This window comes from Misgurnus anguillicaudatus, chromosome 17 (assembly GCF_027580225.2).
Source record: "Misgurnus anguillicaudatus chromosome 17, ASM2758022v2, whole genome shotgun sequence".
Classification (NCBI taxonomy): Eukaryota; Metazoa; Chordata; class Actinopteri; order Cypriniformes; family Cobitidae; genus Misgurnus; species Misgurnus anguillicaudatus.
In genome coordinates this window covers 12,303,786-12,327,122 of record NC_073353.2, presented here as the reverse complement: position 1 = coordinate 12,327,122, position 23,337 = coordinate 12,303,786, and the positions used below count along the sequence as shown (strand labels likewise).

At 39.3% G+C, this 23,337-nt stretch overlaps 1 protein-coding gene across 9 annotated transcripts in view; it reads left to right on the top strand.

Moving 5' to 3' along the window:
* myo16 (myosin XVI) overlaps window positions 1-23,337 on the top strand; it is a 269,807-nt gene that overhangs the window by 226,779 nt on the left and 19,691 nt on the right. For 7 of the 9 annotated variants that reach the window (XM_055214652.2, XM_055214651.2, XM_055214654.2 and 4 more), the window contains exons 28-34: window positions 144-246; window positions 1,405-1,501; window positions 1,582-1,828; window positions 6,085-6,455; window positions 6,862-8,022; window positions 14,281-14,448; window positions 17,990-18,075. In XM_055214652.2, coding sequence (XP_055070627.2) covers window positions 144-246; window positions 1,405-1,501; window positions 1,582-1,828; window positions 6,085-6,455; window positions 6,862-8,022; window positions 14,281-14,448; window positions 17,990-18,075 — 2,233 coding nt within the window. The remainder of the gene's footprint in view (window positions 1-143; window positions 247-1,404; window positions 1,502-1,581; window positions 1,829-6,084; window positions 6,456-6,861; window positions 8,023-14,280; window positions 14,449-17,989; window positions 18,076-23,337) is intronic. The other 2 variants (XM_055214650.2, XM_055214656.2) reach the window with 1 other exon arrangement.

Here is a 23,337-nt window from a genome sequence, read left to right as displayed (position 1 = left end):
ACTGATCTTATGCGTCGGATAGCTTTGTGGTTCATTCCAGAACAGGAATCTCAGTGGCCATCGTGCCACATTGAGACGGCAAAAATGGATGAATGGAGTTTAAAATGTGCATGACATGACTGTTCTGTGGGTTTGTGGTGCAGATATAGAGAGCTGGTGGACACCATCCTCACCGACAAGAAGAAAGTGTGTGCGAAGGAGAAGTGTCGGCACGTTCTGCAACATTGTAAACTTCAGGGATGGCAGGTGAGATATGGAAGACCTTTTGAAAAGTCATGTTTATAACGTAAAATCAAAATTGGTGTTTTGGTCCATAGCTGTCTATTTTATGTGCTAGTGCTTACTTTAAAGTTGCCAATATTTACTCTCAGCACATAAACCAAGTTCAAATTTATTGTCTTTACCTTCTGGGAAAACAAAACATTGATGACTGCACTGACAAATTTCGTGTAATAAAATGTTCTAGACGTTGTAACATAAAATAAAAACTTATAGCCATAATAAAGGGATGCACCGTTTAATATGTCTGCACCTGTTTTAATTGAAACAAGGCGGGGTGCACGATCTCTGAAAGCCAATGTTGATATTTGAAATCACCTAAACAAACACGCCCCTACCCCAATTGAATCTGGAACTTCTTTTGATAGACCCGCCCTACACATACGCAACCCAGGGAACGGTGTCAATTAGTAGACATGCTCCTTACTGCTGATTGGAGGGTTCCCACGGGTCCTTGAAATCCCTGAAATTCCCACTTTTTGAACACAGGTGCTAAACTATTCGCTTTAAAAGCTTACATTTTCTGTATGCGAATGTTGATTCAAACCAAAATGCTTTTTTGCATAGTTGTGTTACGTCTCGGGTTACGTATGTAACTGTTGTTCCCTGAGAAGGGAACGAGACGCTGCGTCTCCCTTGCTATACTTCCTGCGTCCATGCCGTCTTTGGCAATATTTTAGATAGCGATATACTTCCTGGCTCCAGCGTCACACTGTCTTTGTCGTTAAGCCTCACCATTGGTTGAATTTGATATACACATTCAGACGCACTTACCCTTGGAAGTGTCCCCAAAGTGTCACCGCAGTGACACAGCACGAGTTCCCTCGAAAGGGAACTGTAACAATGTATCTTAAAAGTTAACCTTGCTCTCACTTGAAATGTGTCCCCTCATTTAGTATTTGACCTGAAAAGTCCTTGAAAGGTCTTTGAATTTAAAGTTAACTAAGGCCACCCTGTATTGGTTACAAGTGTGTTTTAGTATTCAGCCCGACTCCAAAGCGTTTTTCAAAAATCGTGCACCCCACCTTTAAACAATCTCCATTTTAACATGAAGGCTGTTCCAAAAGTTATCAGAATTAGACGTATCGTTGCAACTAACCTTCAATTTCTTTCTCACTGGTTTAGATGGGCAACAGTAAGGTTTTTCTGAGATATTGGCAGGCCGATCACCTTAATGACCGTTGCCATCAACTACACAGAAAAATTATTATCTGCCAGAAAGGTAAGGTGCTTGCCACATAGTCTGTCTCTAGACATGTACTTTCATTGGGCTGACGCATGTTTTTTATGGGTGTGATTTAGTGGTACGTGGCTGGTTGGCCAGACAGCGCACCCGTCGCAGACTAAACTCTCGGCAACAGGAGAAGTGCAGTGTCCAGCGTTTCCTGCAGGGGGCGGAAGACTTGGGTATGCGTGTCTACGACAGCCTGGTCATCCAGAACGCGGCCGATATTGCACGGGAGAATGACCGCTTGAGGGGTCACATCACCGCACCACCGCTAGGCGAACGTCCGGAACCCGTTGGTAAAGAGGAGGACTCGCCCAAAAGGTAAAACTCGTTAAACTTTATACGTAAAATAATAATTTTCTTGATTTACACTTTTTAGCAGAATGTACAACAGACTCGATTTAATGTCATTATTTAAATCTGGTAGCTATATTTGTGGTTTATTTCATTTTTTTATCACAGTGTGTCTGTTCTTGTTCCTGTTTAAAAAGTTATATGAATGACAAGATGACAAGCATAGTCATTTTGTTTTCCTCGAACAAGAAATCTGGTTTTGTTAGCTGAAATTCAATCAGATGGGTCGGCAGAGATCTGTCTGCACCATATAACATTTCCTCTTGAAGGATAATAATAGACACCCTAACTGTCCAAATTATATTTGAGTGTCTGATTGTATTAGACACTGTGAAATGTACTTTATCCACTTGAGTTCAGAGAAGCTATAAAAAATATCATGGGTTTTATTAGTTCGCCTTGTTCTTTGCTGGGCAAACACAATGGGAACACGGTGTCTCGGTTTATCACTGATGTCAGAAGCGCTTGCACTTTGTGTGATGATTTTAGTGTTGTGAGAGCTCGGCAGAAAGTAAGACTGATCTGAGGTCAGTTGCGGGTGCTATTAGAGCACTACATCTATTCTTTGTGCACTGAGTAGTTGAAAGGCCCAAACAGATTAATGGTCAGATCTGGGATGATGCGTTCAGTTGCTTTTCAGATTCTAAACAAGCATTAAACACTTGTAGATAATCCGTTTATGGATCTTAAATAACAGTAAAAATAGATGGTATATTATTTCTTAATTTCATATTCAGACTCTGAATATAATATTGAGAAAGCAATGTGGCAGACTGGCTGATATAAGTACAATTACAATGTAATTGCAGTAAAAGCAAAGGGGTGATTCTCACGAAACCATTGAAACACCACGGCACTAATGATTTTAGTTTTAAAATGTGTAATATAGTAACATTAAAAAGCATCAGAATTAACACAATACTGTGTTCTACCTTGCACAATGTGTGATTTCAACATAAGAATTTATAATTGTAAATTTTTGATCTCATTTTCTGCTGAAATTCTCATTACCGCAATGTGTCCGGCTGTTTGAACATGCGTTATGTTGTAATTTAATCAAATTAACACAAAAATATTAAGAAAAAAAATAAATGGATGTTTTGCTAGACTACTTTAGATGACAGAAAAAATATTTACTGAATAATCATGTATAATAATAATGAAGAAAAATTAGGAAAATGATGTGTCCATTCCTGATGTTCTCATCCTCCGCAACACTTTTTGAGAACAGTTTAAGCACACATACAGAATTTTAATAAAGTTTGATTTTGAGTGACCAAGCACATGGACCAGTTACTTCAAGATGGCTACCAGGTAAGATAATTTTTTTACAGTTAATTTGAAATATTGTCTTGTCAGAATGCTTACACGACATTTTGATTATCATTACCGCAACAGATGCTTATTAAATGTTAATTTAATTAATAGAGGCATAATACTTTGATTTTAAATGCATGTGCAGAATCTCCAAATTATGTTCTTTCAGGTTTGTCATGTCATTTTGAAAATATGTCAGTGTTGATGTTTTCTGACTGTTGCGGTAATGAGATTTTTAGGACTAATTTTTTAAATTATGTTACAAAAAGTGTTAAATGATAAGTAAAAGTTTTTAAATTAATGTTTCCATTTACTCCAGACTTTGTTTTTCAATGTCTGGTGGGAAAAAAAGTAAATTTAAGCAATTTTTACATTTTCATGCTTGACATTTTTCAAACCAAGTTTTCGTGAGAATCACCCAAAGACTGCTATTGCAATAAATGAGGGAGATCGCAGCAGTCAACATGGCCGCTCTAGTCCCGCCTTCCAGTAAAAAGAGCCAATTGTTTGTTAAACATCTGTTAAAGAATGGCATTCTCTGGGGGCTCTATTATCGTTCAAACAGCCATAGTACATTAAGCTTTGTGCATGCGCATTATCGGATAGCTACATGTATAGCAAGACCTGGAAATGTTGCGAACATGGCAGCGCAGTGACGTTTTGTTGTGTGAAACATAATGTAATGTCACATTTAAAAGTAAATAATAATTTACAGTAAGATGTTGGCTTTACATCTGAGTGTCTCTGTATCAGGGACCGCTAATTTAAGGAACATAAAGATTTATTTGCCAGTTGAAAAGATTTATTGGCTGATGCCAATAAAAAAATCCATATATCGTCTGATATATTGGCCACTGCAATATATTAGTCTATCAAATTTTGGCTCATTATTATTATCATCAGGTGCTTTTTGTCTGTAGAGGAGAGGCCAGTTTTGTAGTCGAGACCACCTAAACCGAGACCTAGACAAGATCAAGACCAGATGGTGTCAAGACCAAAACAAGACCAAGACTTTGAGAAGACAAGATCGAGACCAAAGACAGTCAAGACCGAGACCATAAAAAAAGGGTTGGAATTATTGTTAATGGACATTGTATTAATTTGTTGAAAGATTATTTTTTAGGAAAATCCGCCTTTTATCTCTTACAGACACAACAGTACCAAATGAAATCAAACAAGAAATAAGCCAATGATTGCTTTAAAAGCCAGAAGTTTTCCATCCAATTACATTGTCTGATTTATGTGTTAACATCATTAATGCACCAGCAATTTAGTATAATTCACACAGTTCTTGACTGGTCTTGAAATAAAATCCTGAGACCACTAAGGAAGCATTTGTATTATACCTAACCCAACCAATCCGTGCTCGAGCGCGATTATCCCCGATCCCGACTTCCCCAGAAGTACGCACTCACGCTGTACTTTATTGATCCGAGCACGCTTTCGCCATTAGGATGCAATTTTTTTGAAGAAAACAGGAAGTAAAGCACTCCTTTAACACTGGAGCACATTGTAATGTTAAGTCTGTGTGTTTTATTCGGAGTCATTTGGGGCACAATGACACATAGCCCTCTCAAATGCCTCATCTTATTCATCATATTGCTTTGGTTATCAAACGCGCTTGGGTACGGTTTGGATAATGTGAGTGTGGCCTAAGTCTAAGACAAGAATGATACCAAAGGCAGTCGAGGCCGAGACAAGACCAAAACCCATAAAAAATGGTCTTGAGACTGGTTTCGAGACCAAAACCTTTGTGAGAAAATATCTGATTACTTTGTAAATGGGCAGCCTTTTTCCACTAAACATTTATTTTAGAGTGAGACATATTTGTAAATTATTTAATAAATGTATAAAATATAGAAATATTGTATACATATGTGTGTACAAGCATCCATACACACACAAGTAAAGATGCAAACAGGTGTATTTGGGTGGTATTTGGGGGAGCAGGGTAAACATACAGCCATCTGCTCTTATAAAGGGAGTAGGCTTATTGTTCCTCAAAACACGCACTCACATTCTTCACATACATTCAGTTCAATTAGCATCACAAATGGGGGTGAGTTCAGGTGATTGAATGACAGGGGATTCATAGCTAAACTAGATGTGGCAAATCTGAGAGATAAGATCCACCCCCACTCTGAGCTGGTGAAATCTCCTTAGGGTATGCACTGTAAACCCCACCACCCCCTTTTTGTTCAACACTAACCCCCCCAACATAGCTCAACGCTTTTCCTGCAAGAACAACAGATGGTAGATTCAGATTAAAGGGGAAATATCAAGCAAGAGTGTATATGTCGCATTACAGTATTACAGGCTGCTTAAACCCAAACTATCAACAATGTAAATAATCTTTTGGGGTATTAGTTCTGTGTATTATCTGTTAAGATAATAAGCATATGATGCTAATTTGTTGTTGAGGATTATTTGGCATCATTAGATTTTTCAATATTATAGCATAAAAAATGCATTAAACACCTAACCTACTGGCCATCAAAATATAAATAACTAACTAAAAAATGAACCATGTTGTTAGGAAATAGACAACACCCATTCCAGTTAGCGTAGAGCAATGAAATGTTATTGGTCAGATTTGCGCGGACAGCTTGACAGCAGTATATTGATTTCATGAAGGCTGAGACTGATTGTCTCACGTTTGGCAGATGCTTAGCACCTTCACTGCATCATACATTGAGACAGGACATATGTTTGCTTCTAGTCTGATAGTGAGTGAATGATTGAAAAAAATAAATGTGTGAATAAATGAATAATGACTTAAATGGGAAAGGGAAAGAGAGATATGTCTTATGGCGATTAAGGGAATTAGAACTAGCAGTCGAATGAACACAAACAGTTGTACCATTTAAATCCATTGCATTATTAATTTTGATTATTCCTTTGTTTAGGGTTGTGGAAAAAAGTGGAAGGGTTAATGATGTGGCAGGCCGTGGGGGGAGTCGTACAATCCGACATTTCCGCTCCAGCTCGGTGCCTCTCCCCCTGGTAATGGACAGTTTGGTACATTCCAGCATTGGGACATCAATCAAAGCGGCTCTTCAGCCTGCGCCACACTCCATTGAAGAGGGCAGTGGAGGAAACCTGTCTTCACCACGAAAGCAACCTCCTCCCAAACCAAAACGAGACCCCAATACGCGCCTGAGTGCTTCGTATGAGGCAGTGAGCGCAGGGTTGAGTATTGCACCTAAAGACAGTCCTGCTGAGGGGCAGGCATCTCCGTCTGGTAGTCCTCCTAAAACTCAGCTTTCGCCTTCTGATCGTACGTATAGATACTGTCTTAATGTCTCGAACATGAATTACATTTCCAAAGGTATATGGACATCCTTTTCTAAGTAATTTGTTTAGGTATGTCCTGTTAGTAAGAGATGCATAAAATCTTAGACAATAACATTTTGGGGGAATGGAGAGTACCTTTTCTGTTCCAGTATGGTAATACACCTATGCATAAACAGGGTCCATAATAAATGGTTAGTGTTGAAGTCTAGTGTGCAAGAATAAGGCGTCCGCATACCTTCGGCTATGTAGTGCATATTGTACATACCACAAAAATATCTGCATCTACTTCAGGATTGCAATAAAAAATTGCAGTCCTGAGGACTATCTTGCCCTCATCTTTTGGCACTTACGGGATTTTCTTTCCTTCCATCACTCTTCTTTGCATCTAGCTCTGTCCAAACCACGCCCTCACAGTGATGACTACAGCACCATGAAGAAAATCCCACCCCCCAAACCCAAACGCAGCCCCAATACTAAATTGACAGGATCCTACGAGGAGATCTCGGTACCCTCCCCTGCACGCCCCACAGACATGAAGCTGTTCAGCTTGGCACGAGGGGGCCACTGCTTGGGCCTCATCCAGCGAGCAGCATCTGCGGATGGCCCTCACTCTTCTGTTCTGAGCCTCTACCCCTGTCAGGATGAGGAGGACGTGTACATAGAGATGGTGGGGGCCTCACGAGCCCTCGCCCTGGCTGACTCCCACAGCCCAGAGCTTAGTGAGGCAGTTTACGAGGAAATGAAGTACTTCACTCCTGATGAGGTTGGCCCAGCTCCGGTCGCCAAGCCTGAAGTGATCAATCCCACTCCCCTACCTGCCCCAGTGTTGGAAACCAAGAGGCCTGTTACCTTAATGGAGCCCCCAAGTACATTTGGGGTAAAACAACAGGCCAAGGACGGGAGTTGTGACATTCCAGCTCCGTTTCCCAATCTCCTTCCCCACCGGCCCCCACTGTTGGTCTTTCCCCCATCCCCTGTAACCTGCTCACCTGCTTCGGATGAGTCACCCCTGACCCCTCTGGAGGTGAAGAAGCTCCCGGTGTTTGAGACCAACCTTAATTACACCAGTCAGGATGGAGGCAGCCCACTCTCACCCCAGTATGCCCGCCAAAGGGCGGACTCCTCCCCTAGTCTGTCCGTCTTAATGCCAGACAAATCAACGCCACCCTTGACTCCTCCACCACCCCCTCCTGCAGCTCTGCCACCTCCTTACCGCCCCCCTTCCCATTTCCCTTTCCCCCCTGAGCCAAACTTCCTGCCCCATAACCGTGCATCATCTGTGGCTAGCACAGATATGCCTAAAGTTTCTCACAAAACAGGGCACGGTCTGTCAGAGACTCCTCCAAGTAGCGCAAAGCCTCCCTATTCCCCAGCGAAGACCTCACGTCCAGAACCACGCAGAGCTCACTCATGTTCATCCTCTCCTTTGCTCTTTAACCCTGCCAATGGGCGACCCCTCACCAGCCCCCTAGATGAGCTCAACACCATTTTCAGCACAGGGCGCAGCTTGCTTCGTAAATCCACTACGGGAAGAAAGATCAGAGACAGCGGTGAGTAAATGTTCACTCTTCTTTGTGTGTGTAAGGTTTATACGTGAAGGGTGTTGTTTCTGTGTAATTGGAAAAGATTGCCACGCCCCGGGCTTATGTCATTGGTTGAGTCCATTTTAGCTGATGTAAGACTATTTTGTAAGTATTTTTTCTTCTTGTTTGAGGCATAAACCTTAAGAAGATTGCAAGACAATAGAGAAAAGCCTTGATATATATATATATACTCTTAGGGTGTTTCTTACACTTGCACTGTTTAGGTCGGCCCAAATGAGCTTTTGGGTCAGGGTGAACACAGCAGCCTAATCGGCCGCTCCGAGACCACTCAAAACAGGTGGTACATATTAAATGGTACCTATTAGGACCTTTAAAAGGGTAAGGCTCCAGTGACAGCTCTTGTACATTTTTCTGAGAGTGTAGAAAAAGACATTTAGTGGTGCGCCGGTGTTAAATACTCAATCGAGCCACAGTTTTACAGTTGTTTTGTCCACCTCCATGTGAATTTAGCATATAAATGGCTTACTTATAGTTCTCTGCAGTTTTAACATAAAAAATTAAACAGCAGCGGCGTGTACCAGCTACAGCTAGTTGTTCTCCATAACAATCTTTATAGCCCATTAGAAGAGTGAACTTTTGTGGTCATGCTTAATTTACAGCAGGCGGATTGAAATAGTCTGGTCAAATTATAGAAACTTTCCCAGCACACTTTTGGTTGAATGTCATCTATGTGGTTATTGAAAGGCACATCCTGTTTGGAATGGTTTTTCTTGACTCATCCAGTGCCAGTCTTTGTGTTTGTCCAAAACAGTGAGGTCGGTGCTGATAAAACAGTTTTACCATAAAAGCCACAGCACTCTCTCAGAAAGCCATTCCAATGAAGACAGAGTGTTTATGTATGATTGAAGGATCAGGCTTAGATGTGTGCTGCATCTGCTTTACATCAGTTTTGTTACCTTATCCAACAGCTGCCTTTAAAGAACAGTTCACCCAAAATGAACGTCATACTGGTGAGTAAATAATGACAGAATTTTCGGTTTGGCAGATTGTAGCCCTTTAAATGCAACTGCGCAATGGGCCTGCTTCTGTCATTGATCATGGTCCAAAAGAGCGCTCGTTCACCCATGCAGACCAAAATATATATTAGACACACGAGGTGAATATCCATGTGGAGAGAAAAAAAGAGTATTTAATGTCACATTAAAACAGAATAATTTGTCTTTTGGTTGGACAGAACCCCGCAGGGACACCGGGACTGTTTAAGGGAGGGTATTGGGTCTGTGTGACCAAGTTGACATGCTGTGAGTTAAGACTTATTTTAATTTGCTTTAAAAAAATTCAAAAATTTTGGCATATTCATTTTCAAAAAAACTAATTTTGGGTATAGTTAGGATATGATGTTTTTAGACGTATAGTCACACTTCATAGAATAATTTTAAAACAATGCTATATGTATTATACTGTACATAGCCTTCGTTTGCCTTGGGTGCTTTTATGACAGAAAAATATGCTTTTTCAATTGGGAAAATGAGGCTTAACACTCTTTCTTTCATCTTAACCTTTGTATTTAATTAAATTTTGCATTGTATTTAATGATTTAGCATTTTCATTGCCAGCGTGTGACCTCTGTCCATGTAAGCTGTATATATGAGTGAAAGTCTGCGTGCGGTTCCACGGATACACAAATGACAAGCGTAGTCTAAATCAGACAAAATTGTCTTTAGAATTGAAGAATTGGACTAATTTCAAGTCATGAGATGGACGTTGAATTTAATTGGTCATGCGCCACAGGATGTTAAATTATAATGACAGGAAGTTGAATAAATGAACTGCGATGCATATAAATACAGCATTCACACAAGAGAAGATTTTCATTAGTCCAACATAAGATTTGCAACAAACCATAAAACATAATTCATTTAGATTTATTATGCATATTTAATCGTTGATATGTAGAATACGTTTTTTATGTTGTTAATCCTTTAAACCTGTTATTTTCTTTCTATTTTTAATTAAAATAGAGGCAATTTATTAATCACAAAGATATATGTAGCTACATTTATATTTATTAATATTAAGGGTATTTTATATATATTCTTGATATTTAATGTAAAGAAATATGTCAAGAAAACATTTAATTGACTTTACATTCAAATTTTTGGGAAGCAATTCTAGTTTTATTGCTATTTAAATCAAAGTAATTTTATTGAAATTCAATGCTAAATAGTGCATGATCATAAAGGACACTATAAAGGTCATAGTTATGAATAAAATACGTTATTTTAATGTCAGACATTCCAGTAATTGTAAAGACAGGTCGGTCCCTGCTGAGCTGTATGGCATTTTTGCTTGCTCCCGGTCCAAGATTCCCAAAGATCAATACAATTAACTTAGCAGCCACTACAGCTAATTGCATCAATCAGAGGCTGAAAATTATAAGCATGCTTATTTCAACAACATGAAGTCTCCTTTAAGCACCTTGAAGGATTGAGATATGTGATGTGTTCAACTTGTGTGAAAAAGCAATACGTGAGGTGTTACAAAGACATAATCAATGAGCTTTCATTATCAGGTGCATGTGTAAGGTGATTGTTGATCCTGAATTCCAGGTTACTTCCCTGAAAAAGAGTCAATATTCATATTTACAATGCATTATTTTATTTTTTCATTAAGAATGATAGCAGTCATACAGTATGGATGTTAATTCTTCATCAGTACTGATTGCCTAGGTGGTGGAATGATACGAAAGGTGAAGCGGTTACTGTGCCGTTATCAGTAGAATATTGCATGCCTCTTAGCCAATCAGATTCGAGAACCAGAAAGAACTGTTGTATAATATTATCTATCATAAACAAACGGTGCTATATAGCAGCAAAAGTGGTTCTTTGCTCGTAATCATAGAAGAACCGTTTTTAGTGCCATATAGCACCTGTATAGCACCTGTGTAGAACCAAATAGGGGCCATATAGCACCACATATGGTTCTACATAGCACTATATGGTTCTACACAGGTGCTTCACTGGTGCTTCACCGGTGCTATATGGCACTAAAAACGGTTCTTCTATGATTACGAGCAAAGAACCACTTTTGCTGCTATATAGCACCGTTTGTTTTTAGAGTGTATTATTATCTGTAGTTTTAGTGGCATTTGCATCGGAGCTCTTCATATGAAACCAGTAGTACATAAATGCATAAGTAAAGAGTGGTTTATAGTCAACATGCATCATGTCAGATTTACCAAAATGCATAAAAATAAATAACTACATACCAATATCATTTATATTCCCCAATATCCTCTATATTGATTTATTTGTGTCATGTTCTCTCTCTCTCTCTCTCTCTCTCTCTCTCTCTCTCTCTCTCTCTTTCTCTTTCTCTCTCTCTCTCTCTCTCTCTCGGTTCAGGGGGTATTAGGTACAGACCCATAAATATTATATGGACAAAAGATGATGTAGTCATGAAATATTAAATATCAAAGTCTCCAGGTCTGCTGACGAGTGTGAATCATTGTGATGAGTATGAATCCCCCGAGTAAGTGTGTGTATAGTTCTTAACTATTCTTATTGAGGGCAAATGCTGCTGAAAGAGTTTAAAGGGGGTAAAAAGGCTCACATAGTCATAATCATTTGCTTGTGAATCTTCTGAAATATGAAAACAAAAGTGTGTGCGGCACGTCATCCACACAGTGGGAAAGGTGCATGTGTGTGCGCGTAATGAACGAAACATTAACCTGTCATAACATTTGTGTTAGTGTAATGTTTGAGGAATTTTTAAGAGTGTGCCTTAAACACACCTGTTTTTTATAAACCATTTCTAACGTTGGCATTTCATCTCCACAGCTTTGTGGCAAGCTTTCCTTCAATCTGCTGTATTACCTCAGATATTCTTTAAAATGAACCCTATATCTCTGTTTACCTGACCTGCTATGTTGTCCGCTTATTGGATGAAACATATTTATATTATGAAGGGGAGTCTGTCAAACATCTTGATTGACAGGTTTATCATGCGGGTGTCATTGTCATTTGCATGATTGATCTTTTAACAGTAACCTAACAGTGCAGTTATTTTTAAACTTGGTCCTAAGGTATTTTTTTTAATAAACTGTATTTGGATTTTGAAACATTGAAAACATTTAGAAATCATAATGTTGTAAAATTGAGAAAAAAATATTATGCACAATTGCTGGATCCCTATTCAAAAATATTTTTAACTATGTCATACAGTCGATCAGATGGGTAACACAAAACCATCAGTTTTTTTCTCTATTTAGTACACAAAAAATTGTATATTATACAAAACAAAATTTGACTGATGGTAACTAAAGAGACCTTAAATAACTAAAGAGCATAACGTCACTTAATAATATTAAAGGATTAGTCCATTTTCTTAAAAGAAAAATCCAGATAATTTACTCACCACCATGTCATCCAAAATGTTGATGTCTTTCTTTGTTCAGTCGAGAAGAAATTATGTTTTTTGAGGAAAACATTGCAGGATTTTTCTCATTTTAATGGACTTTAATAGAGCCCAACATTTAATACTAAACTCAACACGTAACAGTTTTTTTCAACGGAGTTTCAAAGGACTATAAACAATCCCAAACGATGCATAAGGGTCTTATCTAGCGAAACGATTGTCATTTTTGACAAGAAAAATTAAAAATATGTACTTTTAAACCACAACTTTTTGTTTAGGTCGCGCTGGACCGGACCTAGACAAAAAGTTGTGGTTTAAAAGTACATATTTTTAATGTACTTTTTATGTATTTTTTAAGTACATATTTTTTTATATGTAAATGTTACGTTTGCGGACCATTTTAAACAATAAACTGCCACAAAGACATTAATTAGTATCAGTTGACATACAACAATGTAGGAACGGTCCTCTTTCTAGACGCTTGTAAACACTGGGGCGGAGTTTCGCGTTCGTCCTCTGTGACCTCTTGACGTCATGACGTATTGCGTGGGGTCAGCTGGCGCATCACGACCGGATCTACATGACGAGAAGTTGTGCTTTAAAAGTGTATATTTGTTGTTTTTGTTGTCAAGAATGACGGTCGTTTTGCTAGATAGGACCCTTGTGCCTCGTTTGGGATTGTTTGTAGTCCTTTGAAGATCCATTGGAAAAAACTGTTAAGTGTTGATTATTAAATGTTGGGCTTTATTAAAGTCCATTAAAATTAGAAAAATCCTGCAATGTTTTCCTCAAAAAACATAATTTCTTCTCGAATGAACAAAGAAAGACATCAACATTTGGGATGACATGGTGGTGAGTAAATTATCTGCATTTTTCTTTTAAGAAAATGGACTAATCCTTTAATATAATAAAAATTAAAGTATTAAAATGTATTAAATGTATTATTATAAATCTATTATTGATTATTTAATTTATAAATAATATGTAATATTAATATTTCGAAACATGCAGTACCTACTCTGTATTTCCTGTACTATATGTCAATGTTCAGAGACACAGCATCATAAGACCCAATGTACAGCGTAATAAAGTGTAACTACTTTGCTCATACTGTATGTATGCATAGTGTAGTGCCAGTAGAGGTCTGTATAATAATTAAATAATTTTCTTACTCTCATGTTTTTACAAACCTGTATAAATTTCTTTCTTCTGATGAACACGAGAAATGATAATATCCAAACTAAAAGAATACTATAGAAGTGAATGGGGCTCATGAACGGTCCTTATATACTAAATGTAAACAGAACAACATGATTAAATGATGACAGAATTTTATTTTTTGGGTGAACTATCCCTTTATTGAATGTCTGATAACCCCAGAAGCTGCTGGCTGTTGTAAAGTCAGATGCTTATGACCTAAGTGAGATCATGCTGCAATGGAAAAATGGGTGTAATAGAGTTTTAAAGCGACAGCTGACCCCTGTGCTATATCCATCTCAGTGCCGGTCAGATCCAAGCAGACCTGCATGCCGTGAGGCTTAAACAACCCCTTGTGCTTCCGTTCTCTCTCCCGTTAACGTCATCGCAAGACCCCATCATTCTCACAATGCCGGGCCAGGGCAGCTGCAGAGGCCCCGGACGTAATGTTAGTGACTCAGGGTGGCAGGTGTTAACTCACGTGCCACATCATCACCCTTATTTTTCATAAACCTGAAACGCACGGGTCAAAGTTGGCACTTCCATTCTGAAACCTGCAGGGCTTTGCGGGCCACATATCATGCATTATAGATTGCCTTGAAATGAACTTATGTATTTATTGAATGTTGTATTCATTTTTTTCTGCCATAGGACTCTCAAATTCCAACATAAATCTACCAGGTCGAGAGGATCAAGGCCCCACCACTCCATTGTCACAGTTACAGGACAAAAACGCCAACAACCACACCTCTCCCAACTCTTCAAACCCTGCTCCCGTTGAGAACGGCAACCAAATTTCTAATGGTAATGGGGCACAAGGTTAGGACTTCTATCGAGAAACTTGTATTAGCGACTAATCTAGTCTAGATTTATTATTAACGTGCACTGCTCGGATCTCTCGGAAAACAACACAAAGCATCATGAAATTATTATAAGTAATCATATGGATTTGGATGACAGAAATTTTCATATATGAATGAATCCCTTTAAGAAATATAGAGACTGCACCAAACTAATGAGACCATGTTAGATTAGGACATTGCCTTTTGCATGACCTAATGTACATCCACTCAGTTATTCAAATGTCAATCGCATGTCATTAGTTTGCCCAGTCTTCCCCCAAGGTTTGTTTACCAGAGACGGCACCAACAAATGTGTAACCTTGGCCCATCACAGTCAGCCTAGAGAGACACCGATTTACATGTGTGAGAAAATATCGGAAACAGAGAAGAAGAGATGAAACAGAATAAGGGAGCAGATTATCGGATACGGAGAGAAGGAAAATGGAGAAATATAGAAAAGAGGGGATGAAGTGAAGTGACTCAGAAGCTAACACTAAGGCAGTTGATGTTAAAGTGAAGGGGCCTGGAGTTGGTTCAGGGTCTCTACTAGCCTTACACTAATGCTATGTGCACACTAAAAGCAAATTATTTGCACAATCAGATTACATACAATCAATGTAAAGATGAGAATAGACACAAAAATGCGCGATACTTGCCTCAATCGCATCTTTCACATAAAGTAAAAAATGTCAAATAAAGTGTGAAATTCGTATGACGTGTTGTCGCGCAAGCCAGCCAGTGAAGAGCTTATTGAGACGTCCGGTTTACGTGTCCGATTGTATGAGAAAATGGAGGAAAGCATTGTCTTAATTTGTGCGAGCGACACGAAAAACAAGTCATCCCGCGAGTAATCTAGAATGAGTAACGTGATGCGCATATTCACTTCGCTTTTGGTGTACACATACCATAACACCGATACTTGAAACTCACTTTTACTTGCCTTTTGTCCCCTCAGTACGATAAATATATGTGTCTAAGAGGTTATACAGTAGCATAGGATGGGTGCAAGTTTTAGATATCCAGCTTGGTGTTCAAACAGTGTACACTTTATATGTAGACTTGCTTTAACTCAAGAAAATACCAGAGCTATTAAAGAAATGAAAGAATGACATTTGATGTGTAGGAGAGTTAAGGTTCAAGGTTTCCGAACACATAAGGGAAAACAAAACTTGTTAAAACTAAATTTGAATTATTTGATGCTTTTCACAATTTGTATTGTTATAAAGCAGCTTTACAGAATGGATTTTTATCACAAACACAGAGACAAAAAGACAAGTGATACAGAAAAAAACATGGAAATTGTAATTGTAATTATATCACACACTATCAGAAAAAAAGTGTCAAAAAAATCCCCCAAGCTGTCATTATGTGCCATAACATTTAGGCACATATATAGTACCTTTGAGGTACTAATTTGCACTCTTTAGGTACACTTACTGTGCGTTTACACCAGACGCATAAGAGGCGGCAAAAAAACATGCTATTTGCGCGCAGCAGTTGGGCGCTTGAACATTTTTTTGTTTACTCGCATCATTTGTGCGTAAAAAGCCGTTCGTGAAATTCTAGTAATTCGAGACATCCCGTGGAAATTTGCGTCATGGGAGGAGCTTCTCTTCCATGTTTGTTCCGTCTTCTGCCTGCTCTCACTTACTGTAATGACGTCACTACTAGAGCAAGCTTCTGATTGATTACACATGCAAATATCCGCCAAAGTTCCGATTTTTCCACCACAGGATGCCTGTTCGCGTCTTTGCATTGACTTAACATGTAAATCAGAAAAAATTGTAAAAAAAATGGCCCCAAGCTTTCGCTGGGACAGTACCCTTTAAAAGGACCTAATATGTAGCATTTAGGCACATATACAGTTCATTTGAGGTACTAATTGGCACTGTTAAGGTACACTTACTGTGCGTTTACACCAGACGCATAAGAGGCGGCGAAAAAGGGGTTTTGGCGCGCAGTTGGGCGCTTGAACATTTTTGAGTTTACTCGCTTCATGAAATTCTAGTAATTCGAGACATTCCGCAGAAATTTGAGTCATGGGAGGAGCTTCTCTTCCATGTTTGTTCCGTCTTCTGCCTGCTCTCGCTTCCTGTAATGACGTCACTACTAGAGCAAGCTTCTGATTGGTTACACGTGCAAATATCCGCCAAAGTTCAGATTTTTCCGCCACAGGATGCCTGTTCGCGTCTTTGCATTGACTAAAATGTCAAAAAAATGGCCCCAAGCTGTCGCTGGGACAGTACCCTTTAAAAGGACATAATATGTAGCATTTAGGCACATATATAGTTCCTTTGAGGTACTAATTTGCACTCTTTAGGTACACTTACTGTGCGTTTACACCAGACGCATAAGAGGCGGCAAAAATGCGCTATTTGCACGCAGTTGGGCGCTTGAACATATTTAAGTTTACTTGCTTCATTCGTGCGTAAAAAGCAGCTTGTGAAATTCTAGTAATTCGAGACATCCTGCAAAAAATCGCATCATGGGAGTGGCTTCCCCTCCATGTTTGTTCCATCTTCTGCCTGCTCTTGCTTCCTGTAATGACGTCACTACTAGAGCAATCTTCTGATTGGTTAACACGCACGAATATCCGTCAAAGTTCAGATTTTTCCGCCATAGGATGCCTTTTCGCGTCTTTGCATTGACTTAACATGTAAATCAGAAAAAATTGTCAAAGAAAATGGCCGCAAGCTGTCGCTGGGACAGTACCATTTAAAAGGACCTAATATGTACCATTTAGGCACATATATAGTTCCTTTGAGGTACTAATTTGCACTCTTTAGGTACACTTACTGAGCGTTTACACCAGACGCATAAGAGGCGGCAAAAACACGCTATTTGCTCGCAGTTGGGCGCTTGAAAATTTTTTTGTTTACTTGCTTTATTCGTGCATAAAAAGCAGCTCGTGAAATTCTAGTAATTCGAAACATCCCGCGGAAATTTGGGTCATGGGAGGGGCTTCTCTTCCATGTTTGTTCCGTCTTCTGCCTGCTCTCGCTTCCTGTAATGACGTCACTACAAGAGCAAGCTTCTGATTGGTTAACGCGGCATGAATATCCGCCAAAGTTCAGATTTTTCCACCACAGGATGCCTGTTCGCATCTTTGCATTGACTCAACATGTAAGTCACTCGCGCTTGCCGCCTTCTCCGCGTCTGTTGTACACGCAACATTAGAAGTAATTTTTAAAAAAGTACTGCTCCAGTGACCATATTTTGACATTTTTTTCTGACATTGAATAGATGTTAATTTTACAGGTACAGGCAATTAACTGTGTATAGAAAAGTTATCAAACTGACAATAGTAAGTATTAAATAGCACACAAAGATATCAACTTTAAATCAAAGGTTTATCTGTTGTTAACATAATGTATGTTATGGAGAAAGATGGAGAAGTATGAAAATGAGAGGAATTTTAATACTACTTCTCATCTCAGAAGCTCGTAATAATGTGTTCAGATTATGATTTTAATCAAATAAAATCCATATTTCAGATCTGAATTTTTCTCTTGAAATAGGGACGTTGGAAGACGAAGGGCATCCGAAGTCGAACGCATCCAGCACCTCGGTGTTACACAGGCACATGGATAGTCACCACACTCAGGTAAAGCTTGTATAAAAACGCACACACATATATATGTACACACTCTCTTGAGGCATCTGTCATTCGTTCTTCCATGGGGAGGAGTTCTCGCATGACCCCGAATGGCAGATGTAATCATAGGTAATGAAAGCGAGAGCGGGTCTCGTGTCATTCCAGACTCAGCACTCTGCCAAATGAAATGAGCGGAGGCTTATCTAGAGATCGTATTCAGGGGTGCATTAGAGAGCGCTGTGGTGCTCTGGCTCTCCTCAGCTGTGGATCCTCCGCAGGAAGATGTCGAAGGGATCGCTGTGAGCCACTCTGTACTTCTCAACATCTCAGAGTGTGTCCTGAAAGCAGGGTTACCCTCACGAGCCATAAAAACTTAATGAGGGTACTCTGAGAGCTTCTGCAACATGAACATTATCTGTATCTCTTTCCGGCTTGTAGGGCCGGAGATCAACAACCGGTTCTTGTTTAGACATGTGCATTGTTTAGAATATGAATGATCCTGAATGATGATGATTAAGAAATCTGGATATGAACCAAAATTATGAAATACCTTATGACTCATCATAATCCACAATCTATTCTGTCTTTCTTTGCTCTCTATTCAAAGATTTGTTCAATATGCAAATAAGTACAGAAACAGATATACGCATGGTGCGTCACAAAACTTTTATTTTTTCAATGAAAGGATGCATATGCTCTTTTCTTACATAATATTCTATTAAATGCACAAAATATGACCCTGACCATAAATAACACACGGGTGATTGCCATCGGCTGGCAGATAAAAAGCTCTGATGCTGAGTCAAGGCTGAATCTTTCTATACGTCTAGTTTATAGATAGCTATGACCGTGACATTCATGGCATGGCATGGGTGAGATATAATGTACGTGAATGTCAGTCACCAGCAGGAAGACCATATTTGGAATTTGGTAGCTATGGACAAATGCTCAGAATTTGCATGGTAGCTACACATTGAAAAAGACAATACGCGTGCACGCGTATGCACAGCCGCTGCTAGAGCGGACACCATCTGTTAGGTTGATGGGATTTAGGAACAGATATATGGCAATGTCACATGCTGACAGCCAAGAGAGCAGTCTTTGATTTATTGCAGTCAAATGCTCAGTTTATAAGCTTATGTGCTTTGTGGCGAGATCCAATACTTATAGCTGTGATTGTGTGTCTTATAGACGGTTTCATCGGAGGCTCGCACCTCAGATACGCACCTGTTTCAAAACCTAGTGGCAGACAAGCAACTACCAACTAACATACATCTTATTTTGGCCAGGAAAATGCATGGATCGCTGGGAAAGGCAATCCCAGAATGCACTGCAGCAATCTCAGATGATATTTTATAAGTTATAACAACTCATCTCTAGTCAAGATAAATAATAGTAAGTTAAAATGACTTATAAATCCAAAATAATTTTTTTCACAGTGTACTGATGTGATACAATGAATTGCATTATAAGTCATCACATATGAGGTTCCAATTCAGTTCCAGGATTTGGGACAGAGCTTGCATTTTTCCCTTGCCCCTAATAATTGCTCCATGCCCGAATAATCCCACCGCTTTGCTCACCAAGTCATACGTGAGTTACAATAATGGAAATGCGCTTTCATAATAATTGAAAGTGCAAGAGAGGGTGTACGTGCATGGTTGTCTTATACACACCACAGTGCACCTGTCAGTCTCAATACGTAATTTGTGGATCCAACAATACGTGACGTACCAAAATGATTTATGAATATGTATACGTCGTGGCCCTGAGGTTCTCCTCAGTAAAACCCATGCACTCAGATCGGCCACTTGTTATTAAATGCAAAACAAGCCGTTTTTATCAGACCTGACTGGAACGGTGAACATTTCCTCAGGTCCTCTCTGGCTTTGACTCATAAGCATTGTCATATTACCCAGCGCTGAGAGCTGTAAATTGTTTACCTATTAAAGGATGGAAGCAAGATGTGTCCCATTTTCTTTATAATGGCCTGGGTATTCTGCACATGCGATCCAGCGGGTGTTGGCACAAACTGAGAATTGAAAGAAGCTGGTCATTATCCTAATGAACACACAGAGCACTCATTCCCACACCTTATGTAATCTGTCAGATGACTTTATTTAAAACAGCTGTGGGGTTATTTTCTCAAATGGTTTAGGGGTGCAGTGAGCCGTCGCCTACGTACAATTGAAGTCTCAAAATGCATGAGGTTTTTCGGAGCGGAGAGCAGACATGCACTTTGCATTTCACTAGTGATACCCGAGACACTCATACCTCATGTAGCACTGAACGCCACAATCTCTCTGTTACCGGATCCCATCCTATCCTCTGTTTCCTGCATGTGTCACATGATAGGGGTCAAGGTCACAGGGCTGCATTGAAATGTGGAAGAAGAAAGGATTTAGACTGTGTTTGAGTTTACTGTATATTGTACAGTGCCTACTATTTATTAGAATAGTAAAAAGTAGGCAGTATAGGGATGAGCACATTGGTAGCACACATGTCTGCAAATATCTTTAACAATAAGCATGTTGTTGTGTAGATGGACCCATCCTCTACAACGTAAATAAAGCTTTAATAATTCAAATGGATAATGAAATATTCACATGTACAGAATTGCCCCCTGCAGAGGAAATAGAGCTACATGCAAGTGCTCTCTGAAACTGGACACTAACCTTTTCAACCACACATCAATTTAAGTATATACTCTCTCACTCACTCACTCACGCTAAAACGTCAGTGTAAGTTACCAGAGGGCTGAGTATTTGGAGATACAAAAACAAAACATTGAGCAAACCAATGCTTAAACCTGAAAGAAAGTGCACCCTAAAGGAAAGCAGCGGTTCGCCCCAAAATGCACCCTTGTGATGATCTAACTAGATGATGCTTTTGACGAATCCTCAAATTGATCTTTTCCATCCAAAATGTTTCGTTCCATAAACAAAAAAGCAATAAGAAAGACGGTCACACTATGATCATAACTATAGTGGGGTTTCCATCGATACGTGAAGCGATTCCTTTAAAAATTTGCGAAAAACAAACAAATACAAATAAGGTGCGTTTCCATCAAGTTGTCTGAGCGAATGACGATGGTATTGGTAACCTAGCAGCCAACAGTAAATAAAACAAGGCACGCTTAGAAAATGGAGACAGGACTGCATTTAGTTATTATTTGGCAAGTTATACATTTACTAGCAGTGCAGCTTGTAATTTAACTGAATGCTGTGCACAAAAAAATAAATGCTGAAATCATTGATGCAGGCGCTAGCAGACATCAAACCGAATGTATGGGAAAGACAACGTCAGCTGATACAGCTAGACAATCACGTGGGTTTAATGTTTGCTACATCAGAATTTATTCGGCAAATGCGTTTCCATTTCCCATTATTCACATTTTAGCACAAGTAAGCTTTTTTGCGGATTAAGGGATTTTTTTTATTTGCCGTTTTCATCACTCGTTTCTTATGCAATAATTCAAAATGCGCATAAAATGAGTGTGATGGAAACCAGCTTGTAAACTATATTAGTGTCCACACTGATGGACTATGACAGTAACGTTATGTTAACTCATTCCCCGCCAGCATTTTTAAAAAAAAGTTGCCAACCAGCGCCAGCATTTTTCATGATTTTCACAAAAGTTGAATGCCTTCCAGAAAATGTTCTTCTTTAAATATATAACCAAGCAATATATCAGATGAAAGAACAGACCCTCTGCTTTCAAACAAAAAAAACAGTTTCATCCTACCCTTCATTAGTTCTCTTGTAATCACCTCTCAAACATGGGTAGGTTTCTTCAAAAACACCCAATTTTGAGCAAAAAGCTGAGATAATTCCATTTTTGTGAAGGACTTTTGATAGAGATCAGATGCAGAGCGATCTTTAAAACATACACGGAGTTCTTTCTCTTTCACTAGAGGTGCTACTTCCGGGTTGTATAAGTTGCGGAATCTCGTCATTGGCGGGGAAGCGTTTTCTCTTAATTGACGAGATATCTTGTCAATGGTGGCGAAAGAGTTAATTCTGAACTCACGCACTGCAGTGTTTCAATTACAAAAATAAATGTAGATGACCTGTTGTTGCTTTAAGTTTTAAATGGCGAAACGTAAGGGCTCGTTCTAGTTGTGTGTAGGTCCTACGGCGTAGCCGCGACGGCGTAGGTTTCGCGTCGGTTTTCATTTATACTTTTGCGTCGTGGTCCGCATCAACGTGCAAACACACACACAAACCGCTGGTAGGCAGTAACCACGCGTGTAACCACAGTAGCAGCGCGACCGTCAGAGAAGAAGAAGCTTGGCAAGTTAACCCACAAACGAAGAAGAAACAGCAACTTGTTGTGTATGATTTGAGAAGCCCAGCAATGATGTAAGTAAATAGACAGCGACTTTTGTTGCAATTTGAGTTAAATCACTCCTCAACTTGGCTAACGCAAATGGAAATACCTATGACGCAGTTTTTTTTTACCTGACGGGAGGGGTTCTGGTGGAGCAATCACAGCACTTGCGATCCGTGTAGATCTGATGCGCTGTTAAAAAATTTGCGAGGTGCACGTCAGGCTAAACAGAGCTACGCACAGGCTACGGATAACCTACAGCGTAGCTACAGAGTAGAGCTTACGCACGACTATAAATCAGGCTTAAGGCAGATGACTTGTTGTCTCGTTGCCTTGTGAGGCAATGGGTCCTATTTTAACAATCTAAGCACATTGTCTAAAGTGCACGGTTAAAACGGTCCGATTCCATTTTTGCTAATTTAACGACGGGTGGTTTGTGCGCATGGTCTTAAAGGGTTGTTCCTATTTTCGGAATGAGTAATAGGTGTGTTTTGGGCGTAACATGCAATAAACCAATGAGAGTCTCAGCTCTTATCCCCTTTAAAAGCCAGTGGTGCTGGCGCCATGCCGATTCCTTATTTAGATGGCAGACTTTGTCAAATGAAAAACTAAGCGAAGGAAGAAGATCACCAGTTTAAGATGAATATTTTACTCTAAAAATACTTTATTTGTAACAAACATGAGATAAAGAATTTACAAACATGCGGAGAGCTGTTTCAGCACTCGGATAGCGCCATGAGTTTTTTGAAAAGCATTACTTAAAAACAGTTCTCATCTCACCATTAAAAAAAACATTTAAAAATGCAATATTTGTTTAAAGCAAAACATTTAATTACTTACCAGGCTACAGCAGGTGAAGCAGCTCTTTACACCTTCTATTGTCTCATAATCTGTCCTCATTTATGTCCACGAGACTCAAAAATAATATTTTACATTTTAAT